The 11,377-nt window shown below is 34.8% G+C and overlaps 1 protein-coding gene across 1 annotated transcript; it reads right to left on the minus strand.

The window, feature by feature from the left end:
• Window positions 1–752: 752 nt before the first annotated feature.
• On the minus strand, window positions 753–11,167 carry LOC112013455 (uncharacterized). Its single transcript, XM_065767780.1, has 2 exons — window positions 10,804–11,167; window positions 753–1,358 (listed from the first exon to the last, which is right to left on the minus strand). Exons 1-2 carry the CDS (start codon window positions 11,026–11,028, stop codon window positions 1,002–1,004), a joined length of 582 nt encoding a protein of 193 aa, XP_065623852.1. The 5' UTR covers window positions 11,029–11,167; the 3' UTR covers window positions 753–1,001.
• Window positions 11,168–11,377: the final 210 nt, after the last annotated feature.

Raw genomic sequence — 11,377 nt, forward strand, 5'->3', positions numbered from 1 at the left:
CTCTCTCTTTCTCTACTTGCTTTCCCTCCCCAGTCACTTTCTCCAAAATAGATAACTACTCTATCTCTCCGACCAAACTAAACCCCAAGATCTAGGCTTTTCCAACAAGACTTACTACCGGCTATATTTTTAGAGAATTTTTTTGGGGAAATTTTTTTTTTGAAGTTCAACAGTTGAACCTTGCCGTTTATAATATGATATAATTAATACGAAACTAGTACATTAGTATCACATGACTCACGAACACTTTCCATATAAATGCTTTCGTAATAAAATCTAAAAAATTTAGAAATAGAAAATTGGGTCAATAATATGAATATTATAGATATTTTGCTAGTTAGCATTAAAAAAAAATGAATTGTCATAATTAAAAAAATACAATGGGAAGACATATTTAGGGTATGTTTGGTAACTGTTTTTTTCCATTATTTCTATTTTCAATTTTTTTTTTTTATATTTTTGAGACTAAAAAACTTGTTTGGCAATCCAAAATGGACGGAAAACAAAAATTGTTTTCAAAACTAAATTTGTGGTAGGAAATTGAAAACATTCAAAGGTCGTTTTTAGTTTCTAGTTTTAAATGTCAATGAAAACACACATTTAATTTAATGAATTTATCTCATTTAATGAGTTAGCATTAGAGTTCAAATCCTAATAACAACATATTTAGTATTTTCTTTTTTTTCTTCAAAAAACTATATATATATATATCCATTAATGTGGCACGCTTTATATATGGGAAATTATCACTATTATGGTCCAAAAGGCATATTTGATATTTCACATCTTTAATAATAACCCATCCAACTCATAACAATATAGAATGTTTCAGATTACATATACATCCTAGGAAAAGACAAGTTCAAAGAATTTACTGGTGCTAGCAAACAGCAGAATGTGATTGAAAATACCCCCATTTCCCAGTGAGCCAACAAGATCGTCCTTTTTTTAAGACTGATTGAAGCATATTATCAACTGGGGTTCGAACACAAAATTACCAATCACGTAAATTGTCGTCTCATATATGTGTCTTCGTGTACAAAAACAGGATCTTGAGTGCTACTCTGTGGCAGCCCTGATGGGATCTGAGGCTGTCCCATAGCTATGCCTCCTTGATTAGGAATAGAAGTATTGCCCCATAGACTGTCACCGTTCTTTGCTGAAATTAAGGTGAGATAATAGATTATACCAAGAGCCACACTTGCAAGGGACAACATGGCACCTCCAGCAAAGACTCCGGGTTTCACAACATAGCAATAGTAGTTGAAGTACGCACTTTCGTCACCATGTTGATCATTGAGTGCAGCACCGGTAAGCAACAAAAGAAACGCTATGACAAATGTAAACCTACTCAAGTGTCAAATAGACTAAATCAATTGGAAACCAATACCAAATGAACTGAAAAAACAAAACAAAACAAAACAACATGCTCACACCCAAAAAAAAAAAGGAATCAACAAAAACAAAAGGCAACAGTACATGGTGAAATAATTATGCATGCTGTAAAAAGAAGGGAGAAAATGGGGATTGTGGTAAAGTAGTAAAAATACTGTTTGTGTTCCACATGAAAGGTCTTTTAGTATCCAGATAGTTCTCAAATGCAGTTTACTAAATTTCCATTACATGTAGTCAATAGACACCATTGAGGGTTTACAACGATTTTGAAAATATAATATGAGAGGAATTATGAACTCTGATTCAGTGATTCTAATTTGAAACCACCCACTAAAAGTAAGGGATCTACGTAATTTTCCCAATAAAAAATGTAGCAGCTTAAAACATCAATTTGTCAATCTACTTCAATGCACTCCTTGAAGTCCGGGTTTTGGCACCCGAAAAATAATAAACAAGCCACATTTCTCTGTACTCTTAACAGGTTGGTCACAAAAGGGGCACATGGGAGTTGAAGGGTTACTAAACCCAGTTGAGGAAAAACAGAACACACATGACTAAGAAAAGTCTTACATTTAGCAGGAAAAAAATGTAGCACAAGTGTTGATTCAACTAGTGAGAATTCTAAGCAACCATTCATATTTTAGAAGGCGGCAATACGAAAAAGAAACATTATAAGCAAGAAGCATGACTCAATAAAAATTGATTTGACATTTTGACTTTATGTTGGACATATTTATGAATTGTGTATTTTTTTTACCATATTTAAGACAACTAAAACATGGATTATAGTTACTTTATACTCTTAAGAGTGCAGTCGGTATCCTCTTTTCTAAGCAATTTTATTTTCTTAAATCCTCTTTTGTCTCACCTTTTAGCAAATAAACTAACTTATTTGCTTAAAGCCACTTTTTCTCACATTTTAGCAGATAAACCATCGGAAAATAGAGGATGTCAAACTCAAACTAAATATGTGCCTCATTTCTCTCTATTGTTGCTTGAATATTAGATTTTATATGTGATGAACTACCACTTATTCAAAAGCTTAAGCTAATACGAAAGCATAAATTTAATCACTTAACCATGACTCTTAACCATTTTTTAAACTTATTTGAGACTTGTTATTAATCTTCTAGACACACAAGTGTATATTTATCAACCAATTAATTAATGTATCGGATTGTATCCTAGCTTAACTAGTATCCTAGTATTTCAAGAATTATCATATTATACAATATCCATATACATATTGCATCTGTGTCTCATGTCAGTATTGATGCTTTACAGATCATAACCATCTTAATTCAGACACTAATATTCCTCATTAACAATAAGTTTTCAAAGGATAAGGCAAAAATCAATCAAACAGGAATGAAAGTTTAACCTCAACCTGAATGAAATTTGGGCGGGTTAACCTCAACCTGATCTTCTCATTCAAGGCGTCTACGCACCCTAATATCCTAAATACATTAACGGCACATTGGGTAGGGGCCAGCCGAAAATGCTGGAGGTAATCTCTCATCACTGGCTTCATAGGGATTCTCATGCCTCCCTCTATAAAAGCTACTATGGGAATCACAACTTCGCCCTCGTTCTTTTTAGCGTACTACTCCCCTTCCTCACAATACCTCAAGCCCACATTACGGGGTATCCCATAATCGGCAACAAATTTCTCCATCATCTCTTCAGATTCAACTAACTTCTTAAATTTCCCCATTCCTAGCAACGACTAGAGGACTCGAAAGAGGGAAAGAAAAAGAAGAATCAAAGAAAATTTTGTGCTACAAAGGGAAGAAGACTTACAGAAACGGGGAGATTCTCCTCGGACAGGCTTTCTACACTAAAAAAGGGCGCTGGACAGTGTGAAAATTGAACCAGATTCGGAGTATGTGCATCAAAGTCAGTGAATACGCAAATAAGAATGCCAAACGGATCAAACGAGTATTTATACCCCCAATTTAAGTTAACCAAGCGTAACTTCCCGCCCACAAAAGCAGGAAATCCCTGCCGAGTGATTACCATCACACCATCGGGAGTGGGAAATGGGAAACCACTAGAATTTAATGCGAGCGCACATTGAGTCTCGAAACGCCAAAAACGTACATCGGACAGACGAAAAGACTCCAACGCTGACGTGGACTGAGATTGGGTGAATCCTGTAGAGGGCCCAAGGTTATCAAAACCCTCCTCCCCGTCCAAAGGTACGGGCAGCAGAATTTTGAGGGGCTATTGTGGGGCCTGTGCGCCTAGTAACCTCGGCCCACTTTACATCCGGCCCAGGGCCCATGCCGAGGAAGGAATATTATACGAGGACGATTTTTGAAGGCCCAAGCTCTTAGAATCCCCGCTGAGGATACCAACGTCCTCTGCAGACCGTGATTAACCCCAAGTGGTGAAAAGGGACGAGCCCAGGACAGGTTGTCACCTCCACAATAAATGCGCTCACCTAATCCCCTGGCCACATTAATGAAGATGTGACCCCTAGACTGGATAATCTTAGTCACTGTGAATCACTTGAGTACTGATAGTACTGCGGATAGGACGGACAATCAGAAAAAAAGTGCATGGATGATCAACAGATGGAGGAAGGAGAAGAAAGGGAGGGGACTAAATAAGAAGAACAAAATAGAAAAGGAGAAAGGGGGGAAAAAGGGAGAAGAAGGAAGCTCCTCGGATGAGTGCCGAGGAGCGACCTTAAGAAGCAGCCCGGATATCTCGATCTCCAATGGTGGGAATTCCTGTCTTAGAGTTGCCTGCCTATTAGAGCCTAATTCTTCATCCCACGCTCTAAAAATTTATTGTTTGGGCTTGTTGGGCCAGAAACCCATCTTTTTTCTGGGTCTAATCCAAATTGAGTCCCTACAATATATTTTCGAAAATTAAGAGGTAACATTTAACAATTGATTAATTAAATAAAACTAAAAGTCTATCATCAAAATTTTGTAAACTTAAATCCCACACAACTCACGTTTTCTTTTCTTTTTTTCTTCAAGTTGCACCTTAATAAATTAAGGATATTAAGCAATAAGACTCTTGACGAAGGGATAAGATTTAACAATAATTTAATTTAGATAAAACTTTATCATATAAGCTTTAGAAATTTAAATTATAAAGCAACTAATAGTTTATTATCAAAAATTTCATATATAACTAGCCTCATCATACACGCTCCGCACATTTGATGAGTCTCTTTATTTATTTATTTTAAGTTTAATGTAATTTTTCAATTTGAATTTATCTATTGTTAGTGAGATTACATAGGAAAGAATTTTTAAGAATCTAAAATTTAGGATTTGAAATGGAGTAAATTGCTGGGTTTAGTGTGTGCCAAAATTTAAGGAAAAAATGTATCAAACGTGCATAAGATATATTTAAATAGAGAGTATGCTAATTTTTTGGAAAAAAATTCTCTGATAATTTTTTTTTTAATTTTTTAGAATTACATTTTTAACCCTATTTTTTTATTTTTTAAGAATAAGAATTATCTAATTAGATTAGAGGTATTTTTGACATTTTTTGAAGTTATAACTAACTTTCTAAATCTTCTTAATAATAATAATAATAATAACTTCTTCTAACCAATAAAGTGATCCCTATATTTCTAACAAAAAAAAGTCATCCCTATAATTAAATCCCACATAGTACACCCCATGTTGTTGTATTTTTTTTTTTTTTTTCAATTTTTTCTCAAGCTACAAATTACGCTTATGTTTTAATCTATAAATTCATCTTACTTATTGTTTTTTGCTTCTAAATTTTCATGTAGGATATTATGCCAAATGAAGTTTACTATATAAAAAAAATAAAACAATGGACACCTATTTAAGTTCTTGGTTTTCTTATATAACCTTTTAATTTTTTTACTCTCACTAATTAGTAATATTACTCGTATTTGTTAGGATATATTTCCTCAAATTAAGGGATAATATCTAACAACTATTTAATTTAGGTAAAACTTTATCATATAAATTTCAACAAATTTAAATTCTATTCAAACTAAAAGTCTATTATAAAAAATTCTAAATGTAAATCTCAAACAACAACATACATTTTCTTTCTCAACAACCCCTCACCCCCCTCCCCCCAACTACGTTTTGCCATCCACTCTAACTAAAAGTCTATTATTAATATACTAGCCTCGTCACACGTGCTTTGCATGTGNTGGGGGAGAGCCAGACGCACCACCTAGATCAGAGGTCAGGTGGTGAATTTTGGGTGAGTTGATGTTATATTACTATTTACTAAGATATATACTTAAAAAGAGATGTATAGAAGTATCAAGTATATAATTTGACATAACTGAAAAAATCCATGTCCAAGGTATGGGCTGCAAGCTCATTAATTTATATATATATATATATATATATTAAGTTGATAGGATTAATCAAGTTTGATAATTGACTTGACTAGTCAAACAACATTAAAAGACATCTTCAGAATTATTTCAGCAAGTTGAATTACACACACACACACACACACACACAAAACCCATAAATAATTGAAATTTATATCAGACCACAGTTAACAGGATCTTTAAAAGTAGAAACACCAAGTTATATGAACTTAGTGCATAGGAACAGAAGAGCTCCTAATATTGTGTTACAATGAGACCCCAAAAGGCAAACCACAACGTAAGTATTGTACCAAAGGCATAACAAAAGTTGCAGATCTGGTAAATTTATGCTTCTAAGATAAAACAAGCTAAAGTAGGCTGTATGTTCATTCTCCAATAAAGAAATCTTTACAGATATAAACAAACAGTGTTGCAGAACAGCATTAAGATTCCCAACTTTCTTCTCGTGTGTGTGTGTTTTGGGGGGGGTGGTGGTTTGGGGGGTTGGCATGTAGTCAATAAAAGAAGTGACACTAAGTATGTCTTTGAACCAAGGAATCCACAAGATTGCACCATGATCAGCATTGCAAGCTACAGCACAATTTAAGATTTGATGACAGAATCTTGATTCCAGATAAATGAGATGTTTAAAAACCAACATTTGCCAAAGTGGACAAGTATCTCTCATTGAAACGGTGAAGCAGCGGAGAGAGATGCATAGTTAATATCTTATAATTGAAGCATACATGACCGATTACCATGTCTGGTTGATTAGAATTGGAAATTTGTCTTGGATGATTTACAAACAGAAAATTCTTTCATTTTATGAATGAATACATGTAAGCTTAAGAGGACCAACTAAAAAATAAGGCAACATGTTTTGCATGTCTCAAGGAAAGCTTTAACTATTTCTTTTAGGCCAAAACGCAGAAACACCCTCTGGGGTTTGGGTTAGATGCAAAAACACCCTCCAGGGTTTTATTTCTTCCTTATAACTCGCTGACGTTTTCATCTGCCAAATTGGTACGGTAGGGATACAAATAACACACACACATATATAAATAAATCTATAATTTCAAAGCTTACAAAATTTGTTTTATAACAAAAATATTATTTATTTTTAAATAATTGTTAAAAATTATTTTATAAACATATTAAGGTCTTATCACTAAATATATATGTATCTATTGTCTACTTAAATAATGAAAAATAATAATAAGAAGTTAACTTATAAAAGACAAATTTAAAATGAAGTTAAAAAGCTAGCCTAAGCAATATCGTCAAAACAAAAGGAAAGATATTTGCTGCATGGCCACAACATGGCAATCTATCAACACGTTCATTCAAAAAAAAAACTCTTAATTAATTTTCCCACATACCCACATTTATAGCCACACTTCTTTCTTTCTTCTTTAGAGAATGAATCAGTTTCTCTCTATCTCTAGACGACGACAATGACGACCACGACCACGACCACGACCATGACGACCATGACCACGACCACCACAACAACAACAAAAAAAAAAAAAGGAGATCAGTTTCTATTTAGGGGGTGGTGGGGGGCGCCAAAGTAAAGGCAGGACATGCACCTGTGGGGACTTGAACCCAGACTCTCCCTCTTGGGGGAGAGCCAGACGCACCACCTAGATCAGAGGTCACGTGGTGAATTTTGGGTGAGTTGATGTTATATTACTATTTACTAAGATATATACTTAAAATGAGATGTATAGAAGTATCAAGTATATAATTTGACATAACTGAAAAAATCCATGTACAAGGTATGGGCTGCAAGCTCATTGATTTATATATATATATATATATATTTTAAGTTGATAGGATTAATCAAGTTTGATAATTGACTTGACTAGTCAAACAACATTAAAAGACATCTTCAGAATTATTTCAGCAAGTTGAATTACACACACACACACACACACACACAAAACCCATAAATAATTGAAATTTATATCAGACCACAGTTAACAGGATCTTTAAAAGTAGAAACACCAAGTTATATGAACTTAGTGCATAGGAACAGAAGAGCTCCTAATATTGTGTTACAATGAGACCCCAAAAGGCAAACCACAATGTAAGTATTGTACCAAAGGCATAACAAAAGTTGAAGATCCGGTAAATTTTATGCTTCTAAGATAAAACAAGCTAAAGTAGGCTGTATGTTCATTCTCCAATAAAGAAGAACAGCATTGGGTTGGGTGGGTTGGTGGTTTGGGGGGGTTGGCATGTAGTCAATAAAAGAAGTGACACTAAGTATGTCTTTGAACCAAGGAATCCACAAGATTGCACCATGATCAGCATTGCAAGCTACAGCACAATTTAAGATTTGATGACAGAATCTTGATTCCAGATAAATGAGATGGTTAAAAACCAACATTTGCCAAAGTGGACAAGTATCTCTCATTGAAACGGTGAAGCAGCGGAGAGAGATGCATAGTTAATATCTTATAATTGAAGCATACATGACCGATTACCATGTCTGGTTGATTAGAATTGGAAATTTGTCTTGGATGATTTATAAACAGAAAATTCTTTCATTTTATGAATGAATACATGTAAACTTAAGAGGACCAACTAAAAAATAAGGCAGCATGTTTTGCATGTCTCAAGGAAAGCTTTAACCATTTCTTTTAGGCCAAAATGCAGAAACACCCTCTGGGGTTTGGGTTAGATGCAAAAACACCCTCCAGGGTTTCATTTCTTCCTTATAACTTGCTGACGTTTTCATCTGCCAAATTGACCTCTGGGATAGGAAGCACCTGCACAGATACGGGTGCGGGTGCAGATATGGTACGGCAACACAACCATTTTTTTAAAAAGTAAGACACAAGTACGGTAGGGATACAAATAACACACACACACACACATAAATAAATATATAATTTCAAAGCTTACAAAATTTGTTTTATAACAAAAATATTATTTATTTTTAAATAATTGTTAAAAATTCTTAATTAATTTTCCCACATACCCACATTTATAGCCACACTTCTTTCTTTCTTCTTTAGAGAATGAATCAGTTTCTCTCTATCTCTAGACAACAACAACAACAACAACAAAAAGGAGATCAGTTTCTATTTCTCTCTCTTGTAAATTTATGGAGATCTGCCGCCTACAGCTAGCACGGTCACCATAACCACAAGCCACCGTAACAGAGGGTCCTCTTTTGCTGCAAAACAACATTTCTCTCCTCTTGTGAATCTCTGTCATCACCTTCATCTTCTTCCTTTTTCTTGTTCTTTTTTGTCACGGGCCATGTCTATCATTTTTATATAATAAAAAAACGGCCGGGACACGTGTGCAGCCGTGTCCCCGCCGTGTCAGACATGGGCATGGCAGCCCAACTGCCTTGTCCGTGCTTTCCAGCCTCTGAGACTAACCTCCACCAGCTCCTATGGACAAATAAATCACATGACCATCGCGTGAACACATTAAGAAGACTCACCAACTAATTTGCACCACCGGTCACATGATGGTCACATAATTTTTCCAACCATAAGAGCTAATGGAAGTTAGTCCCAAGGGTAAATTTGACAGATATGAAAACTACAGGGAGTTAAAAAGAAGAATTGAAATCCCAGGGGATGTTTTTGCACCTGACCCAAACCACAGGGAGTGTTTTTGCATTTAGACCTTTCTTTTAAGCTTTAATCTTGTTATCAGAAGACAATATTGTAAAAATAGATGAAATAGCTTCTATTCAAAACTATCAGAAACCTAGACAAAATGGGTTATTTCATCTCACAGTGCAGACAAAAGTGCTGCTGAAACCAAAAAATATCCCCCTTTTGATGTCAGTTCCATTTGAGAGGATGTACATAGAATGGATATATGTCAGTAGCAACTAAGGAAGCTATTGTGCTATTAGCATAAGCTAAAGTGAATGATGAAGGGTAAGGGACTAAGAGAAGGCAACTGTAACCACAAAAACTAATCAGAAGACATTTATTAACGGAATTTATGTTCCTCTTCTTGAGTCACATGAAGCTGCTGAACCAAGAGTGAGATAATCAAATGGATAGATTGTACAATGGAAGAGATCATCCTACAAAGAATAAAATTAGAACTTGAACCAATAGCCCTAATACCAATTTCTAGGCCTACATCCATGGGCAACGCCAACCACAATATACTATCAATAATAAAGATTACAATCACACTCACTAACTCTCACAAGTCACAACAACTAATCCAAAACCCAAATACAACTAGAGGTGCCCTCACACTAACACATTAGCCAAAGTTTAGTCTTTTAACTCTCTCAAAAGACAAAGCTTGGTGTTGTAACTCTCACACACACACAACAAAGTTACACCACCACTCTATGTATAGGGACTAGCACACCTCCCTTCTGATTTTCTTTCAATGTGCGACTACCACCTTTAGGATTAGTGAACCTCCTTATGATTCATCTAGCCGACGTGGGATTTCAAAACCAATAAGAAAATCTCTAAACTCTCCTATCATGGGCTGGACTTTACAATGGTGTTCACCCGGACAAAGCAACTAAACAAATGACCAAGAACTCTCTAAAACAAGACCAGAACAAATGGTACACACGATGTAAGCCAATATTTGTGTAATATGCATATGCTTTCAATTGAGGTTGTAATTTTTGGAATTATAAGAAGATTAATTAGAAAACAAATGCATAAGAAGACGCCACCTAAACCAAACCCAAACATTACCATAAGTATAACTCAACCAAGTAATAAGGTTTTCTTTTTCCCTTGTAAGTTCACAAGCAAGGAGAATTCTACCATACAATCTCTGGGCTTTCCCACCTTCTCTCCACAAAGAAAAACTTAAAACACAGACCCAGCATACAAGTTTAAAACTTTAACATTCACCAAGAACCTAAACTGAAAGCAAAAGCAATAAAGGTTATTACTTCCTGTTTGGTAACAGAGAGATTCTGATACAGATTTAACAAATTAGAACTGCAAATCTCAGATTCTCCAACATCAAAGTTCTCCTTTCACTGAAATTTTAGTTTGAAAACAAAACAACAAAGAAGATTGTTCTTCTCTTTAACTTTTCCTGGGATTCTCAGCAACCAATCAGAGGACTAGTGGAAGAAGACGATAAAGAAGAAAACAACATAAAAAAAAGCTTCTTCTTTTTTTAAAAAACCCATCAAAGAAAAAAGCAAAAAGATCCATATAGAGAGAGTATTTTAGTTTGTTTACCTTAATTCTTGTGCCCTCAGCACCAAAACCAGTAGCAGCTGATAATAGACCCAAGAATCCAGCCACAAAGCATATCAACAAAACCTTTCTCTCCATCATCTATCTCTCTCTCTCTCTCTCTTGGCTGTGTTTTTTGTCTGAGTCTGAGAAAGGTGATAGCTGAGAACTGAATTAGCGTAAAGTTTAGTGAAGCACTGTTTTTGAGGTGAGTTGTGAAATTATGATGTCCAAAATATTGAAGACACAAAATAATCAAACTTAATAAGTTTATTTTTTTATTAAAAAAATAAAAAAAGTTAATACTATTAGAGTGGCAACTATGACTCATGGTCATGGACGTGGTCTATGAGAGATGATTTCCGTTTTTAATAAACAATTGAAAGTAGTCAACAAGTACATTGCATATTATTATATTTCTGTTTGTCAAAATATGTGTGAGTTTGGAGGT

This window comes from Quercus suber, unplaced genomic scaffold (assembly GCF_002906115.3).
Source record: "Quercus suber isolate HL8 unplaced genomic scaffold, Cork oak 2.0 scaffold_847, whole genome shotgun sequence".
NCBI classification, from domain to species: Eukaryota; Viridiplantae; Streptophyta; class Magnoliopsida; order Fagales; family Fagaceae; genus Quercus; species Quercus suber.

Excerpts from the sequence above, each read along its gene's own strand:
- LOC112013455 (XM_065767780.1), bottom strand. The coding sequence starts at position 11,028 with ATGATGGAGAGAAAGGTTTTGTTGATATGCTTTGTGGCTGGATTCTTG. Across the intron at positions 1,359-10,803 it reads GTCTTCTTCCACTAGTCCTC|CACTTGAGTAGGTTTACATT; the intron begins TGATTGGTTGCT and ends TAGTCTATTTGA.